The sequence below is a fragment of the Balaenoptera borealis genome (genome assembly GCF_965194805.1).
Source record: "Balaenoptera borealis genome assembly, chromosome: 2".
In the NCBI taxonomy this organism is placed as follows: Eukaryota; Metazoa; Chordata; class Mammalia; order Artiodactyla; family Balaenopteridae; genus Balaenoptera; species Balaenoptera borealis.
Window position 1 is genome coordinate 161,706,290 of NC_138867.1, and position 19,573 is coordinate 161,725,862.

At 38.7% G+C, this 19,573-nt stretch overlaps 2 protein-coding genes across 40 annotated transcripts in view; one reads left to right on the forward strand and one right to left on the reverse strand.

Annotated features, from left to right (window-relative positions):
* Window positions 1-19,573, forward strand: part of LOC309623767 (uncharacterized protein) — a 238,852-nt gene that overhangs the window by 20,111 nt on the left and 199,168 nt on the right. For 15 of the 36 annotated variants that reach the window (XR_014241566.1, XR_014241582.1, XR_014241583.1 and 12 more), the window contains 2 exons: window positions 725-853; window positions 1,441-4,822. The exons of 11 other annotated variants lie outside the window; for them this stretch is intronic. Coding sequence is in view for 2 of the 25 variants with exons in the window: in XM_082380954.1 (XP_082237080.1) it covers window positions 722-759; window positions 1,441-1,494 (92 nt within the window). In the remaining 23 variants the exon portion in view is untranslated. Of the gene's footprint in view, window positions 1-721; window positions 942-1,440; window positions 4,823-19,573 lie in introns of those variants that run through there. 10 more of the 36 variants (XR_014241584.1, XR_014241595.1, XR_014241568.1 and 7 more) reach the window with 6 other exon arrangements.
* Window positions 12,091-19,573, reverse strand: part of LOC309623752 (ELKS/Rab6-interacting/CAST family member 1-like) — a 167,569-nt gene continuing 160,086 nt past the window's right edge. For 3 of the 4 annotated variants that reach the window (XM_082380893.1, XM_082380891.1, XM_082380896.1), the window contains 2 exons: window positions 19,031-19,338; window positions 12,091-12,339 (listed from right to left, as the gene is read on the reverse strand). In XM_082380893.1, the coding sequence (XP_082237019.1) occupies window positions 19,265-19,338 (74 nt within the window). In that variant the 3' untranslated portion in view covers window positions 12,091-12,339; window positions 19,031-19,264. The remainder of the gene's footprint in view (window positions 12,340-19,030; window positions 19,339-19,573) is intronic. The other variant, XM_082380894.1, reaches the window with a different exon arrangement.

Sequence of the window (19,573 nt, forward strand, 5' to 3'; positions counted from 1 at the left end):
CCTCTGATTGGGAGGGACAGTGGGAAGAGGGGAGGTGGTGTCAGGGGAAAGGCACTGACATTTCAAACTCAGCTGGCGACTCCAGCCCTTGGTAATGGCTTTAGTAACTTCCCAGCTGATCCCTGTGATTGAGCATCAGGACCATTGAATGCTAATTGAGTTGAAAAGCTTCCCCCTCATGTGCTAAAACTCTCAGGCAGTAAAAGGCTTCTGACCATGTCTGGAGTTGCGTGCTGGGGACAATGTGGTGGGTTGCCTCTGTCTACGCTTAACTGCTGTTCGTCTTCCCGGCTTGACGGGGTAGGGTTGCTGTACATACACAGACTTTAAAATTATTTTTAAATTATTTTTTTAAACTGAAGAATGGTTGATTTACATTGTTGGTGGTTTCCGGTGTACAGCAAAGTGATTCAGTTATGCATACACACATACATACTTATACATACATACATATATATATATATTCTTTTCCAGATTCTTTTTCATTATCGTTTATTGCAAGATATTGAGTAATATTGAGCACAGTAATACTGTGCTCTACAGTAGGACCCTGTTGTTCATCTATTTTACATATATCATATATCTGTGTGTCTCTGTTAATCCCACACTCCTAATTTATCCCTCCCCTCACCTTTTCCCCTTCGGTAACCGAAATTTTGTTTTCTGTGTCTGTGGGTCTATTTCTCAAACAGACTTTTTTTTTCTTTTTTTTTTTTTTAAGCAGATTGCACCTTGCTGTGGCTGGATCAATACTCTGGAGTAAGCTGTTTGCCCTCAAAACTGCTGGGGCCGCAGCCATGGAGCTGCAGGATCCCAACGGGGTCCTGACGTCCATCTGCTCTGTTTTTTTCAGGTGCGCTGAATCGACAGTCCTGAGTTTTGAAGTTTTCCTGGAGGGGACGTGAGGGGGTTTCTCCAGGATCGATGGGACTCCTTTTGTGGTGCTTCAGTGCTTCCACCATGAAGCGCTCATTTCCCTATGCACGTCCCCCCGCCCCACCCCACTGTTTCCTTTACTCTCTCTCCTCCCACCCCCAATTCCCAGAAGAAGATCTAGGAATCAGGTCCAAACATAAGATCTTTGGAGAATCCTTGCGTGTGTTTTTTTAAATTTTTATTGGAGTATAGTTGATTTACAATGTTGTGTTAGTTCCGGGTGTACAGCAAAGTGAAGCAGTTATACATATACATATAATCCACTCTTTTTTAGACTCTTTTCCCATACAGGTCATTACAGAGCACTGAGTAGAGTTCCCTGTGCTATACAGTAGGTCCTGATTAGTCATCTAGTTTATAGGTAGTGTTGTGTATATGTCAATCCCAATCTCCCAATTTATCCCTCTCCCCTCCCCACTTTCCCCCCCTGGTAACCATAAGTTTGTTTTCTACACCTGTGACTCTATTTCGAATCCTTGTGTTTTACTCTCGTCCTGAAACTAGATAAAGCCTAGTCATCAATCAACAGGTGAGGAAGTAGAGCCAGGCATTGGTTGAGTGTTGATGTTTCTGGTACAAGCTGACTCTCCGCTCATCATCCCACACCTTCATCAGCCATCATCATGCTGTCTGTCACCTCCTCTTCTCTGAAGAAGGCCCGGGCCATCTTTTGAAAATACAAAGTCCAGCATTGAGACCCTCCCAACTGAGAGAGCAGGAAGGGCCAGGGCTGCTGAGGTGTGCTCCCTGAACCCCACTCAGGGGATCTGTGTTGTTCCCACCTGGGTGTATTGTGTGGACCCCTAAAATTCCTCCAAACCTCTGCCTCTGCGCTTCCAGATTGCCCCTGAAAGAAATGAACAATAATCATAATACCCACCACGTACTGACCGCTGGTCTCTTGAGGGCTGCCTTGCCATTGGACAACATTTGTTGAGCTCCTACTGTTTGCCAGACAGCGGGTACATGCTTTATGTGTGTTTAGCCCTTCTGACAACACTGTGATTTAGGACCTGTTAATATGTCTATTTTGCTGAAATGGAAACTGAGGTTCAGAGTGGTTAAATAACAAGGAAAAGTCCATGTTTTTACCCCCTACACTAATATATATGTATATTTGTGTATATATATTCTATATATGTATATTTAACATATATATGATGTTGACTGAAAAAAATGCACAACCTCAAAGTTGAGAAATATGTTTTATTGGGTGGGCAAAACTGAGGACTTAAGCCTGGGACACAGCCTCTCAGCTCTCTCTGAGGGACTGATCCAAAAAGGAGAGGGAGGAGCCATCAACTATAGGAGTTTTTGCAACAAAGACCAGGTAATCGGAACATGGAAAGATTCCTGTTAATTAAAGAAAACCAGACATCTCGAGTTAATGACTTTTTAGTGTTTTTCTGTGTATGGGAAGATGCAAAAGTCTGGGCTCACTGAAATCCTTCCTTTGATATGCACCTCAGCTATGTGGGCCAGTATCCTGTGCTTTCTCATCCTGAGTTCCCTCGGGGTGCACCATCAGGGGAGGCTGTGGCAGTTGACTGCTAGATGGTGGGCATCCTGTTTCCATCCTGAGTTTCCTCAGGGTTCACTCTTGGGGCGGCTATAATGTGATGGCTTGATGGCTGCAACATCCTTTGTTTACTGATATGGCAGGCAACATTTTTTCATTGACAATTATATATATACAATAGACACTGTTCGTGTTACATATATTATCTATTTTACGTGCTACGTGTTTTTTAGAATCTTTGCAAAAAACCTTGCAAGGTAGGTGTTATTCTTTACATTTTGTGAAAAAGAAATTAAAGCCTCTAACAGGCTGAGAAATTTGTCAGGTCACTACATCACGATTAACAAGTCAGTGAACAAGATTTTGAATCCAAGTAATCCTTTTGTGAAAACAAAACCCCCCCAAAAACAAAGAAACTATGTTCTTTCCATGCTCCAAAATATATTTTGGTCAAGTGACTTAAGAAACTCTCCCTTAAGCTTGTCTAAAGCAGAAAATAAGACAACAGTGCTTGACTGGAAATTATCAAAAGGCAGGATCAAGCAGGAATAATGAAAGGGAGCCTGAGGTTTCGGGGGATGAACCCACTGGCTAAATAGGCCCCTGGAAACAGAAACCCACTTTTTTTTTTTTTTAATTCATTTGTATATTTGTTTATTGACTGTTTTCCTCCAATAGAATGTAATCTTTTTTTTTTTTTTAACATCTTTATTGGAGTATAATTGCTTTACAATGGTGTTAGTTTCTGCTTTATAACAAAGTGAATCAGCTCTACATATACATATATCCCCATATCTCCTCCCTCTTGCTAGCTCATGATTTAGGACCCACGCACAGGAGAATTCAGGCTGCATTAATAGAAAAATATGACTTGCAGCCCTGGAGATGTGGCTTCAGAGGAAATGATGACTTAATGCTTGTGATCTGTAAGAATGTTGGTGTTTTGGGTCAAGTAACCTATGCATTTTCTCAAGGGAGGTAGGTTTGGGGAAAAAAGGCAATAATTAAACTGAACATACCAACCAACAAGGAAAAAATAATTTAACTGTTACGATGACTCATTTAGTTGGCAGCTTCAGGTAATGAGGTGCTCTGGATTAATTTTCCTGAGAGCAGAAACATATCCCTTTAAATGATGAAGCATGTTATCTTCATCAATCTTTGAAGAAAATATTTCCAAGGTACATTTTATATTCTCTTTTGTCAGTAGTATTCTTGACAATTTTTAGGACTAGAGACATAGTTTTGTTTTTGTTTTTAAAGAGTTTAAAGAACGATTTGATCTTTGAAAATCATGTTACATCGTTGGTCCCCAGTGTTTTCATCTACAGTATGTGAACTTTGGGTTAGATGATCATCAAGGTTCCTTCCATCTCTAATATTCTCTAAGTAAAGGGCTCTTGTGCACAATAAAATTTAAAACATAAGAATCATCGAGGGGGCTTGTTAAAAATGCAGATTCTTAGGTATCATTGTTGGAGGTTCTGATTCAGTTGGTTTGAGTGAGGCAAGAGAACCTGTATCATAAATGGGTGCATACCCATGGCCATTTTGATGACCTCATTTTGAGAAACTGATTCTCTTTCCAGCCTCAGATAACAGATGTCATAACCATTTTTGGCCACCAGGGTACCGTTGCTGCCCTGCCCTCAGTGGTGTGAAGTTGTAAGGGGCTGACCAGACCCAGAGGCCTGTGCTTTGATAGTTTGCTTCTGATCCCATCCTCAGTATTAACTGTCACTTAGTTAATGTAGCTGCTGAGGAAAACCAGATAATCGAGCTGCAAATTAGATGCCCTGCATTTGTACCTATGAGTCATTAAGTTTTCATCTCAGGCTGGGTAGGGGCGAGGGGAGGACTTCCATTTTCTCCTGTAGTCTAAAGTGCATAAATGAGCCACGGCTATCTTAGACCCTGTTTGGAGGTCTCTTACTCTTCGTTCGTGTTCTTTGTCATCCTAAGAGTCAAGTTTCTGGAAGGGCGACATCAGGATAAGTGGCAGATTTCTGTGTAAATATGTTAACATTTCATAGTGAGGTTTGGGGTCAGGGCTGTCCCTGACTTCTCTTTTAAATTTCTTTATTTTTTAAACAGTTGTATTGATGTATAATTCACATGCCATACAATTGACTCTTTTGAAGTATATGCAATTCAGTGGTTTTTAGTAAAATCTGTGAATTTATAGAGTTGTATGCACCTATCATGTAATCTAATTTTTGAACATTTCCATCACCCTCCAAAAGAAACCTTGTGCCTATTTGGAATCACTCTCATTCCCACCCCCAGACCCATTCAACCGATAATTTACTTCTTACCTCTATAGATTTGCCTTTTGTAGACATTTCATATAAATGGGCTCATACCGTATGTGGTCTCTTGTGTCTAGCTTCTTTTATCTAGCGTAATGTTTTTGAGGTTATGCAGTAGCATGTATCATATTGCCAAAGAATATTCTATAGTATGGATATACTACATTTTATTTATCCCTCCACCAATTAATGGACGTTTGGTTTGTTTCCACGTTTTCGCCGCTCTGGCTGATGTGTGCATGTAGTTTTAATTTCACTTGGGTGGTTACCTAGGGGTAATTACCTGGGTCATATGATGAATCAGTGTTTCAAAGTAGCAGTTTCGAATTTGACAATTCCACCAGCAATGCATGAGGGTTCCAGTTTCTCCATATCCTTGCCAACACTTGTTATTATTGGATACAAGTCCTTTATTGGATATATGATTTTCAAATATTTTTTCCTAGTTCATGGCACGTCTTTACTTTTTTAATGGTGTCTTTTGAAATGCATTATTTTTTATCTGAATGAAGCCCAGCTTATTTTTTTCTTTTATCAATATACTTTTTGGTGTCATAGCTAAGAAATCTTCGCCTGACCCAACATCAGTGTCTTGATGCTTACCTAAAATCTTGTAGGCTTTGTTCAATAGGAAGTGACCAGTGACACCTACTATTTAGTGCCTTGTTTAAACAGATGAAAGATGAATATGCACGTTGTGGCCTGAACCTACTCTAATGAAAGCTTGCCGACAGTTTTCCTAAGGTCGTGAAGGTGCCGCAGCCAGACTGGACTCCTCCATCACCATGCCATGGCCTTCTGAGCATCTCTTCCTCATCTTAGTGCCTGCCAGCAGCAGAGGAAGGAGAACATAGGTCTTTCATGTACCTTTTTGTACTATGAGGTAGCACTGTGCCCTCCTTACTTTTTCAGAGCCTTAGGTAGAGGACCCTACCCTGAGGTGCCACAGCTGGAGGAACACAGCCCTTCTCTTTCTATAGGTTTTAGAGTGAGATATCGGGACAGTAGCTCAGTCTCAGGCAACAAAAAAAAACAAACAACAAACCACCCACTACCTTGACTAATATAGTGGCCCATATAAATAAAAGGGATGAACCCAAGTTCACCCAGGTAGAAAGTAGTACAATGAGAACTGGAACTTAAGGCCTCATGACTCATTCAGCTGTGAACACTGACCCAGAACTGGGGTCCGCAAACTCTGGCCCACTGATCAGATCTCGCTTGACTCCTGGTTTTGTACATAACGTTTTGCTTGAACACAGCCGCACCCATTCATTAACGTATTGTGCATGGCTGTTTCTGTGCTACAGCAGCAGATGGGCAGTTGCAGCAGAGACATATGGTACACAAAATCCAAAATGTTTACTATCTGACCCTTTACAGAAAAGATCTGCTGACCCTTGCTCTAGGATGCCATCTGATTTCTGATAGCACCGAGGAGAATAATTCATGCACACTGGGTTAGATTGTTCATCTCATGTCCTCCTTAGGTCAAAGATCTCTTAAATGCTCACCCTTGCCATAGCCAACTTGGGGAGCATTTTCTAAGGATGCAGAAATATTTCTTGCCAGGTCTTTCCAATCCACACTGCTCCCTGACTATCGTTCTTAAAACCTATTTTTAAAAAAATTTTTATTGGAGTATAGTTGATTTACAGTGTTGTGTTAGTTTCAGGTGTACAGCAAAATGAATCAGTTATACATATACATATATCCACTTTTATTTTTTTTTAGAGTCTTTTCCAAATAGTCCACTAGAGAGTATTGAGTGGAGTTCCCTGTGCTAATAAGAAGAGCAGGTTCTTATTAGTTATCTATTTTATGTATAGTAGTGTGTATATTTCAGTCCCAATCTCCCAATTTAGCCTCCCTGCCACAATCCCCTGGTAACCCTAAGTTTGTTTTCCACATCCGTGCCTCTACTTCTAAAACCTGTCTATTTTAACCAACTACCACTCATTGCTTACTGTCTCTGGCTTCATGTACTTGATAATAAATCTATTTCTTGTTCTATCCTGGATGACATGTTCCACGGACTGAGATAATATCTTATTCTACATAATTTGTCCTTGATATTGTCTATCTTGGCGTCTTCGTCTATGTCCCAAAGAAGACAGTCACACTCTGTCTTCTGGTACTACTACTAATACCACATTTTATGGCATGAATTTGACCCAGCGCACTGAACTATCCCTTTAGAAGCTGTATGCAACCTGTCACTGGGTTTTAGCACAGAGGTAGAACTCAGATTAGTGTTCATATTTAAACAAATCTACTTGACCAGAAGCTTTTTGTCTCACCATTTATTTTATTACACAAGTAACTTCTGTCTTTGCATCTATGATGTAAATATTTTTAATTTCCTAAATTATCTGAAAAATTATTTAGACCTTCCATTTCAGTAGGCATTGGAATTGCTGTGTGATGACTATTTCATTATTTTATTTCCAAATGTTAAATTAGGCTTCAAGCTTTGGCCAAGAGTAGACAGAAAAGGGTTTAAAAAGAAAGGAAGAGTGGGAGAGGCTTCTGATGCGATGGAGACTTAATCAAGATTTGATTTTGAATCAATAATTTATAATAAAGGTTTGATTTTGAATCAATAATTTATGTCATTGCAAAATAACTCCCTGGTAAAATTCCATTCTTTGGTCATCATTAAGTACAGAAATTAACAATCAGAATATGCAGTGCTCTTCTTCATTTTCTAAAAACAAACCTATATCTAGATGAGAGGAGAATTCATTTCATAACTCAGGCTCTGGGCTTACGACTCCAAGTCCTGTCTTCTTTCAACCATACCTGCTAAGTTTCTGTCTAACCTCTTGAGCATGAGGTAATGGCTTCAGCTTTCATCCCCTTCCTCAATATATAGCTTGGTGACTAAGAGTAAGGGATCTAAAACTTGAGAACTTGGGTTCAAATCTTGACTCTAAAATTTACTTGTTGAGTACTCTTGAGCGTGTTATCTGTTTTTGCCTCAGTTTTCTCATCTATAAAATACAGATAACATTACTCCTCTCAGGGAGTTGCTATGAGGGTTAAAAGAGAAAATTCATACAATGCAAGAATTTATCAGTTCTTGGAACACAATAAATACCGAAAAAAAATGTTAGCCATTATCAAGGGCCCCCTCATTTTATGGATAATATAGATTAGTTTATATAGGTCTAATATTTACATATACATAAACATTTTGTACCTATATGTGTGTATACGTTCTTCTTAGAAATTGAGCAGTCAACATTCACATCTAAATATGTGCTCTGTGAAATGCAGATCTCCTGTGTACAGACACAGTGCTATAGTCATCTATTGCTACATAATAAAGAAGTCCAAAGTTAGTGGTGAAATAAACAAAAATTTTAATATGTGCCCAGATTCTGTGGGTCAGCAATTCAAACAATACACAGAGGAGATGGCTTGTCTCTACTCCATGACTGATGTCTGAAACCTCAGCTCATGAGGATTCAAATGGCTGGGGCTGGAATCATCTAGATAATTTTAATTCACACGTCTGGGCCCTTGAGATGGGATGACTTGAAGACTGGGCCCAACAAGGACTGTTGACTGGAGTGCCTATAGATGGCTGCCCATGTGGCTTGGACTTCTCATAACGTGGTAGTTAGGATTCAAGATAGAGTATCCCAAGAATGAGTGTCCAGGGTTCAAGCATTCCACGAGAATCATGCAAAATCATGCATGACCTTTTATGACCTAGTCTTAGATGTTACATAGCATCACTTTCATTATATAGTATTGCAGGCGTTGGAGATCTTTTTCCATAAAGTGTCAGACAGTCAATATTTTAGGCTTTACAAGCCATACAGTCTCTTTTGCAACTACTTAGCTCTGCTGCTGTGATGTGAAAACAGACACAAACAATACATATACTAAGGAACATGGCTGTGTTCCAATAAAGCTTCATTTATAAAAGCCGGTAGAGGCCTAGATTTGGCCCACCAGCCATAATTTACTGACCCCTGCTCTATTGTTTGAAGGCATGGAAAGCCTGCCCAAATTCAAGGGAAAAATGCCCACATCTGGATGCGAAGAACGGCAACGAATCTGAGACCCTGTATTAAAACCACTACATATGGGATATTTATAAGAGGATCTGTCTGCATACCTTGATTCTCCCATGTATGTTGGATATGAGGTATTGGGACATCCTTACATCTCTGTAAGCCTGGGTCAAGGTCAAAGTTGGAATCTGAACTTAACGACCTTGATTTCTGGAATAATTGGTAACTCTAATTATGATTTCCTTACACTCCTTACCCCAATAAATATACCACAAAAGATAGATTTCAAGTAAACAATTGCTTTATGGCAGATTTTTATTGTCTCCATTGACTGAATTATTCCATTTTGGTTGGAAAGCATGGGTTTTGTTTCTTTCCTAAAGAGGTCTGCAACTTTTCAGACGTGGCATTTCATTCTACTGAGAGGATGATGTAGGTTTTTATAAACGGAAAAAGCAGGGCAGGCTGAGTTCACTCAGATCATACTAATGCTTACAGGAATAACCGAAACTGGAACACAGGCTTCCAGGTTTTCCTGTCCTGTGCTCTTTGCGGTAGGTGCCATTGTCTGCTGGGCCTGGCAGTAATAATTTTTGACCTTTACCTCTCTACGCTATTGTGAAGCGGTTTTGGGTTTTGTTAGCTTTCTTATGAGTTTGTACTAAATTGTGTCCATAAAATAGGCTGAATTCCTCAGGGAAGGTTGAGAGCTGTTACTGTGTTATCACTTAAAATGTTGTGTTGGTTACCTTTTGTTCTTTTCTTTTCTCCAGCTGTCTCCTGAACTTAAAAGCTATATTATCCTAAATGAAAGATGTGCATCTGGTGGAAAACACTAATTTAAGGGATGAAAATTCCTGATGATTGCTTCAGTCAACCCTTAATACACACTGAGCTTCATTAGTAAATAGACAACTCTCAGACCTTTCCCTTGGAAGAGGTCGCATAATCAGGCTTTGTGTTGATTTTGCATTCTGTTCGTTAGAGACAGAACAAATTAGAATAATTGGCTGGTACAGGGAAAGCACAAAGAACTTTCTTCTATTTTTGTGATGCATCCCGTAATAAGGGTTGAAAATGTGACTAGAGGTAAGAACGTGAAACTCAGAAGAGCAAAGGAGAGAGGATATTGTTTCTTTGAAAATATTCTTTCAGTGTTGGCCCAGAAGAAATAGGAAGCTGAGGAAATTGTTTTTTTTGTAAATGATGATTTTTGTGTTAATGATGTGAATTCCACAATTAGTAAGAATCAGGAAGCAAGCATCCTTTGCCACCAAGGACTTGGGAGCAAATGAAACCATAAATACTCCCCCGCTCGTGGAAACCCTTTTGGAGCAGTAATCAGAGAAGGGTAAAGGCAAAGCCTCAGGGCAAAGGTGTTCAGAGCAAAGGGATAGGGGGAGAACAAAAGGAAAGTGGATATTTTTAGAGCTGTCATTTTGAAATTTACCTGCTTCTGATTCAGTGCTGCTTTGCTACCGTGTTGGTCCAGTGGAAATCCTCAAAGCAGGAGCAGCCGTATTTTAAAATAATAAGGTTAGAGCAAGTGACTTTAATCCAGGTCTCTTTAGCTCAAGAGCACAGAGGAGAGCGTGAGGAAAGGGTGAGGCCACAAGGAATTGTTCACTGGGTAAATTTTCCCCAAACCTCCCTAACTGGGAGAAATTGACCACCGGATTATGTGCCTTGAAGGAAAGCAAAAATGTTGAAAGCAAAGAGTGTGGAGCTTGTTTAGAAAGCAAGCTCTATCATTTGGTCACCTGCTGATAATAGCATTGGCTGAGACCTGACCATTTACAATGAAGGCACTTCTGTAGATAATAAGTTCCAGGAGGGCCAGAACTGAGTATGTCTGTTTCAGCATTTAGCATGGTTTAGCATCTTAGAGCCCGGTACATTATTGGCATATAGTAGACTTAAAAATGAGTATTTGTGGATTGTCTGAATGAGTGGATGTGTGTGTGATTCATATCCTATTTGCAGGTCCTATGCCCTACAGTGGGTTTTCAGTGTCAGATTGTGAAAGTATTTATGCCGGGGATTGGCATTGTTCCCTACCTGATCGATAAAGATTACACATCAAAGGACGTTACACTGACAGCCCAAAAGCCTCATAGGAATTACTTAACAAAAAAATAAAATTGGATTCTGTGTAATTTCTAATTTATAAGCTGGCCAGAACACTGGTATTTCAGCCAGTCCTCTGGTAGTTCCAATGATGTCCCCATGATCACCCAGGCATAATCAGAATGGCTTTAGGATTTGGGAGCCAAAATGTTCCTCAGTATTTACTGCTTTGCTAGTCCATTTAAGAAAATGGACTATTGAAAAAACAGCTTCAGACACAATATGGCATTTTATGATTTAGCACGAAATCTGAGAAATATAGAGGTAATCTGAAGCCTGCAATGGTAAAGTTCCCTCTGCTATTGAAGTTATTGTCTTTAAACAATGATTCTACATCAGTAGTGCTATATATATATATATATATATATATATATATATATATATATATATATATATATGTTTATATATATATATTTATGATATTCAGGTTTATTTCCTCTTCTCTCTAAGCAAGTAATTGGTTGGTTGGTATGAGAGATGGTGTGGCTTCCAAAGGTGAAAAGTATTATTTTGTTGTAATTTCCGGCTACCTAAGGATGGGAGAGGCCCAGGACACTGCAGTCAGTATATTATGTGGAGCAGGTTATATTGTGGTTTATTTATGAACTTTTACATGTTTATTTTCTATGCAAGTTTGTGTGCTCCTTTCTGAGTTTTGGTAGATAAGTGTTTTGTAACTTTGGAATACTTGGAGTTTCATATATATATATATATATATATATATATATATATATATATATATAAACTTTCATATATATATATATATTTTAACGTAGTAGTTAAAGCCGTGGAGAGAGTACTAGTCTACGTAGGTTCAAATTCTGGCTTTACCCTATGACTTCCCTGTGGCTTCCTCTGCTCACCTATTAAAAAGGAGTATAAGACGACTGCTGTGGTGAGTTATATACTAAGTGCTATTTAAGCATTTGCTATAATGATTATGTATACTCGAAGGCAAGGAACTTGCCCCTTGATCGTCTCTGTATTCCTAGTGCTTAAGAATTCCTAGTGCTTTTCTAGTGCATTGTCTTAGGATAGAGATAGCTCAGTATAGCTCTTCTCACTATAAAGTACTGTTACGTTGAAAGTGTTTGCTTGTGTACTAATAATCTATGACATATCTGCTGAGGACAAGGAAAGGAATAGTTTTAAAACTGCAATGGATAACAAAAGATTGTATGATGTAATGCCTTTATTATGTAATGATAAAACTAACAAATGATCATGGTAGAAAATTTGAAAAACTCCTAGACAAAATAGAGATCAACAAAATTTGCAGTAACTTTCAGAGTGTAGAGTTGTCCATGAATATTAGTGCTTTCACATTTTCCAGGACTTCAAGTAGACTCTGCTTCTTAAGAGTCTATTCATGAGATTTTATTTTAATGATGTTTTCATCATGGGGGGACACACACACACAAATCTGTTAAAAAAAAAGAAAGAAACACATGTAAATCACTGATGTTTCAGATAGCCACATGAAATAAGGTGAGAAAGGTCAACAAGCTGAAAGAATGTGGAGTAGCATCTCCTTAATCGCTTACATAATTCTGATAATTACCTCTTTGTGGCTAAAGTAATTAATGGGGAATCTAATTCAAGAAAAACGTATGAACTTCAAGCCTTCTTGAAGCCAAGTATTTCTTTCCACAAAAGGTTACTTTCCACGGCCATGCTTCCTTATCACCCGACAGGGAAAGAGTGTTGTATGGCAAAGGATCTTCCGGAAGGAGGGTGCTTCCCACGCTGATTGTCATCAGTGACTTCGGAATTACTGTTGCTGTATTACCAAAATCTTAAACTAGGATATTTTTGACAAATGCGGTCCTTAGTTAATTTTTAGAGCTACACACTGTCAGATGGGCTCTGAAATAATTGTCTGGCTATTCTTCAGGGTGATCGCAATACGGTAATGACCTTGAGGTATCACTAAAAAGCAGGAAGGTGTGAGTCTTCCTTTGGTTCCAGAGTGAAATGCGAGTTGGAGTTGGAAAAGAGGCCGACAACCAAGTGATAGAGAAGGAAATGTGAGGTCATTAGTGAAAAAGCAGGTTTAAGTTAAGGTGAAAAGGCATGAGGAAATGGTCAACCGTTACAGTATTACAAAGATCATCACGAAGCGTATCCATGAATGTGGTTTGTATTGCAATCTGCTGAAAAAGAGACAAATATCCTGGCCTGGCCTTCATGGAGATTATATTTTATTGATTCTGATGATAGATTATTGTTGAAGAGGGCCTCCTATAAATTATAACCATGTAAAGGCAGCAAGATAATTTTTTTTTCTTTATGTATGTGTTTCTCATTCCTACTCACTTCTCTCTTAGGGGAAGAGAAAAATCACAAAAAACCAAAAATGTCAAATCTCAGCTATTCATTTGCAAAATAATTTTTTCCCCAAATTCCAATGGAGGCAGTAGGTTAACCGTTAAGATTTGTAAGGCTCAAAAAGCTAGATTTTTACAAAGTGTAGCCAAATTTTATTCCATAAGTAATAGCTTTGGAAAGAATATGTGATGATGCAAAGTTGGAAAAAGCTGGGTTTTCTTCCGTAAATGACTTCACTGTGTTGGGAGAAGAGGCAGAGAAGAAATCAAAGTAAGTAAACATGGGGTGAGTTTTTCTGATAGGGGACTCTAGTGCTTTAAAATAGACTACATAATCCTAGGGATAATCTGAGGGTAGAACAGACCAATGCCTTATTTCCAATCTGGTACCCTGGAAGAAAACAGTGTATTTCCTTTGAGGTCTTGAGAGGTTTTTTTTCTTCTGCTTTGTTTTGTTTGGGGTTCATTTTGTAGTCAACCTTACTAAGGTATCATTTGCATACAACAAAATGCAGACATTTTTAGCTAACGGTTCAGTGACTTTTAATTAATGTATACATTTGTATAACTACCACCCCCATAAAGATAGATAACAATTCTAAAACCTGAGAAAGTTTCCTCCTAGGCTTTTGCAAAAGTATCCCCATCTCCCACCCCAAGGCAACCACTGATTTGTTTTTTATCTTTCGAGATGAATTTTGCCCAGTTTAGAATTTCATGTCAGTTGAATACTACAGTAGGTGCCCTTTTGATCTGGCTTCACTTGCTCAGCATATGGTTCTTGAGATTCATTCATGTTGGGATGTTTTAAACCAGGACTTTAGCCTGGCTGGCTGATTTTGTCTGAAGGCACCTACAGGTACATCTGGGTCTCTGGCATTGTCACTGTCTGTTCTTGGCTCAGTATTTTCAACTTTACTAAGAAGCACAAGGTTGAAGTAAGGAAGATCATTGTCAGTATACTGGAGGTGAAGTGGGTTCCGTTATGTAATATTCTCAGCATAAATTGACCTGCTTGGAATCATTGTGTTGATAATCGACAAGGATACTCTTCCTCCAAAAACCTTGATACTATAAAACTTCTAAAGGACGCTGTCCTAGGACTCTTTTAGTTTTAATTTTTTGGGAAACATTTCTGGAAAATTCCAATGCTCACAACCTGAAAGAAGCAATTATTCACCTGAAGGCTAACTCTGCTCAAGTTGAGTTGTCCGACCTTTACATGCTGATAGAACCCAAATAGGCTTGCAAAACAATGCTCTCTTATTGGATATAAGCACATAGACTATTTAAGATGGACGTGTATATGCAGTAAAGTAAAAAAAACAAAGACTCTTTGAGTTTCCCTTGCAGGTTTTTAAAATTTTTTCATTTAAGTTTCTATAGCATATGCTAATAGTTGAGGGCAACCTCAGGTTAGTTTTAGGTCCACTCTTTACATCAATGTTGAAGTACTCCATACCCACCTTTTTTCTACCTTCCTTCTCTTCTTCCATCTTTCCTTTCTAACTTCTTATAATCCATTATACTTAATCCTGCATTTGTTGAGGTGGCAATTAGTGTAGGAAAATTGAAAGCAGTGTGAAATTTTGCTGTTCAGAATGCATGTTGACCAAATTCTATATTGAGAAAAGGTCTGAATTTACCCACAGGAACCCTTTCTCAGCGTCTTTGAATACAGGCCATAGAAACTGGGCTATAATATCCTGACAGGTATGTCGAATTCATAGCAATAGCCCTCAAAGAGCTTACCTAGCGTACGTAGATGCGTATGAATGCATTTAATGATTGCTTTATTGGCAGCAGTGCCAACATACACAGTCTATTTTGTTTTATATCATTATCATTACCTGCTGTTGACCACTGTATACATTGCTAATGGTGTGGTTCCTATGGCTTGTGAATTTCACGGCCAAATAATATGTAATTTATTGCACACTTTAGTGTAGAAGATGGAGACTCCATAAATTTTCGTGTGCTCTTCGCCCCTTTGGAATGTATTACACTGAGATCAGGCAAAGTAATAAATTTACTTCAAATGTGTGTGATAGCTAAACATCAGTTAGGACTGATGGGCAATATTTCTTCTTCCAGCAACATAACAGTTTTTAAAGACTAAGCCATGGAACGTGGAGTTACTGAACATGGGACTCAGTTCACTGGGATCCCTTCTCAGAAAAATAAAGGAAAACTTGAATTGGATATGTGTGGCTTATTCAAGTAGTAACTGATCAGCTACATCTTGGTGAACTTAATTTGTCACAATCGTTTGGTATTTTATTAACTCTCTTCCCCTTCTTCCCCTGACTCTCATGAGAATGGATTATGAGTATCTTGAAACATACTAAGTCGTCTTCCATCCCTGTTACTCTAACTACAAAAGCCCACTTTCCTTATCCAACGTAACTTACTGTCTTTTAGAGTAGCTGTGGTTTTAATTCTCTACAGAATTCAAACCAGCAAGAGAAACATTTTCAAGGAGCCACCACATTGTAGAGCTTTAGAAAGAAGACTTTAGAATTAAGGGCAAATATATCATTTTATGGCTAAAGCACCTGAGGCGTAAAGTAGGAAGGTAACCATCGAGGTCAAGGAAAGGGGTTGAAGATCAGGTTTCAGGCTGAGAAAGAGTCTACAGGGACTCAATCTGAGCAGTTCAAAAACTGAAAGGAGACCACGAATGTTCTGGGAAGGCTGGCATCTGGCCTCAAGTGTGGGATTTCAGACAGGGAGTGGGCCCGGGGGGAAATGAGCTTCTGCAGTAGGCAGAGAAGTCCACCTCATCTCCAGAAAGTGCCACTGACATCAGGGAGTTGAGGGGAAAGAGCAATGAATTCCAGTCCACCTGAGAAAGCAGGCCAATCTGATTAACTCTGAATTTAGGCTTATTTCAGATACTTCTTGAGAAAGAACTTGGACAAGCGCAAGTCCCGAGCAGCCTCTTTAAATCCATGCCCAGTATTTTCTGGTGAAGCTGCTTAAACCCTCCAAGTGACTCCAGTGTTTTAACTTCTCTATTTAATTCCGACAGTTCTATGATTGATTATTTAGTGGGCAAATAAGTAGGGTCACAAGAGAGTGTGAATGTATTTTACAGGATGAGGATGGGCGGAGTGGAGCAGTCTGGAATAGGACACCAATAAAAAGGGATCTGGGTAAATAAGAACGTCTATTAGAAAGGGAGAGGAATTCGCAAGGAAATTAGTGCCTGACACCAGGACATGGACATATGGTGAAGTTTGCGTGAGAGAAAGCAAGTATTAGAATTTGTCTTGCGAGCAACTATAAACACTTCCTGGAACAATCTAGGGTAGAAGGAAAAGGAAAGGAAGGTGGAAACAAAGGAGAAAGACAGCTAATGATGCTGGAGTCTCTCGCTGGGATTTGTGGTATCGCTTTTTGAAACTAAGTACAGAAAGTCAGAACTTGACTGATTGTTTCTTGAGCACGGTTTGTTTTCATTTTTGTTTTTTTCTTGCTGTCTCATCAGTTATTCCAGCCAGTGCTATGTCATTTTCAGTTTCAGTAAGCATGCCTGTCTTGTTTCCATTCGCATTATTCATGCAAATGTTGATTGAACTGATGACCCCGAGTTATCAAGGAAATATTAGATACACCAGTGGATACATTTCTTAATTTTAGAAAAAAATTACCGAGTGAAGGTGAAAATAACTCCTCTTAAATTTGTCATTTTAAAAAAACTTCTCCTAACATACAATACCTCATTGCCTAATAATGCCAGATAAATGAAGAATTCCTATGTATTCATGAATGCAGGCGAGTCTGTCTATTTTTTGGCAGGTATGACCGTTACCGAGGGTAACGGCCTATTTTGCTGGCCGTGTCCTGTCTCCTAGAAAGTGGTAGCTTCTGTTGTCTTTCAGTTGGTCCATTGGATATCAGAGGTGAATTTATAAAACTATACTTCCCTTTACACTTACTTTGTTTTGTTTTGTTTTACTTGAAGTATAGTTGATTGACAATGTTGTGTTTCAGGTGTACAGCCAAGTGATTCAGATATATGTATTTCTTTTTCAGATCCTTTTCCATTATAGGTTATTACAAGGTATTGAATATAGTTGCCTGCGCTATACAGTAGGACCTCGTAGTTTTATCTATTTTATATATAGTATACACTTACTCTGTGTGATCCAGGCTGGTCAGACCACATGATTCCTTTCACTTCTGATATAATTTTTCAGGTCCAACCTCAAATCTTTGATAAGAAGTTATTTTAAAATAAGTTTATTAGCATGTGTGTGCTCTAAATCCAACAGTAGTTATTAGAGATATGGTTTTGCACTAGGTATTCCTCTCTTTTTTGTTCTTGGCCAACCAATTGAAAATTAGCTTTTATTTTCTGGTTGGTTTGCTAGATGTTTATGACTATAATAAAAGTCTTAAATTTTGTCTCATATCTTAAAACACAATCTGAATTAGCAATGGATATTGTGCTCTACATAGGGGCTGTGATATAAGTATAGTTTCCAACTTCAAAAACATATCACCTAGAAGGGAACACACACAGACACATATGCAGCAATTATGGCAACTGCATTTGTTTACGAAGTGAAACAGTACTGAGATGGATAAAGTGCTAGCAAGCCTTGAACAGCCAAATCAGCTTCAAAAATAGATGTGCAGTTCTTTAAAAATATTTTTAACATTTTTCCAGCTACATGTAGAATATAACTTAGCATAAAAACGGTATGGGTTTTATTTTAAGTAATTCAGCATTTTGACATCCTCATAATGAAATTAAATCCAGGAGGAGGTTTCTCTCCATGATCTCTTGAAATGGTCCTTGATCATCCACAATATTTCCCATCATCACAAAGGTGGTACCAAGGGCAGGAAACTCCAACATTATTAAAGTTTCATAAAGCAAAGTCAATTTTAAGAATAGAATGACCCCAAACTGATAAAGGTCTTGACAGATAATTTCAAGGGAAGCATAAATTATTTTCTGTTTGTCAGAGGGCAAAAATATTTAGGCTGAGTTAATGAATGGTAGAGTTTTTGAGTGGAGAGTGTCCTTAAAATATTATGTAGATCTGTACTGTCAACAGATGCTAGCCACGTGGCATTATTTATATTTAAACAAATTTAAAAATAAGATTAAAAATTCAGTTCCTCAGTTGCATTTGCCATATTTCAAAGATGTTTATTAGCTCCACGTAGCTATTGAGTACTGCATTGCACGGTACAGATATAGAATATTTTCATTATCACTGAAAATTCTATTGGGCAATACTAAAATTATACCCAGATATTCACAGAGAAGGCAACCAAGTCTCAAGGAAATAATATAACTTCCCCAAGGTCACACAGCTATGTTTTGAAAGAAAAACAAAATGACACAAAGGAAATAGTAACAGAGGCATTAAAGAAACCCAGTAAGTTTCTGGAGCAGTCAAAGTAGGGTTTAAAAGTGCATACTTAACTGTTAGCAGGGTTGAAGCTCTTGATGGTTGGTAAGATCTACCTGCCTGAATTTGGACATGAGCATTTTATGCAATGAATGAAAAGCAAAAAATCATTTCAGCGAATGGCTGCCAGCTCCATAGTTTTAGCCACTGCTGTGCTTCCAGATTATGTTTATCACTTTCATGTACAGGGCACCACTGTGAAATGTGATGGTTTATCTGACCCCAGAGAAATCAAGAAATCTTGTGGGGGTTATGGCTATATTTGAAAAGGTTGATTTTTCAATGCATCATGCAGACTGGCCCTATTTTAAAAGGGATTCCTGCCATCAAATAATCAAAATGGAATCTCTCTTCTCACCTTGCAAAAGTCAAAGATACTCCCTGCATTTTTATTATTTCGTTGAAATCCAAATATTATTTTTCCATTCTCTAACTTGTTTTCCTCACAGTGTGATCAACTATTGCCAAGGAAGGAAGGGTTAGATGTATCGATCAAAGTTTGCTAAAGGCCCCCTAGGTAACTGAACCCTCAGGAGAAACAATCGTCATGTCTTCTGTTTCTGTTGTTTCAATATCTTCGTGAAGAGTCATTTCAATATGTTTGGTTCTGTAGCAGAGGTTCTGTGAAGTGCTTCTGTTCCTCAGAGGTCCAGAAAGCCTGCGAGTCTGTGGGTAAAGGTGAGAGAGGGAAGGAGGCTAGAGAGAGGCTCAGTGCTGAGATAAGGACAGTGTTCTAAAGCCTCCTGGGGGTGAGGCTGGGGTGCACAAACACCCACGACTAATCCAGACAGAAACTGAATAATCAAGGGGACGAGCACTGTGAAGTCATGTGGTCACCTCTCCCTCTAGAAATACACATTGCCCTCAGTAAGCCTCCTCCCGCCCCAGAAGAGCATTAGGA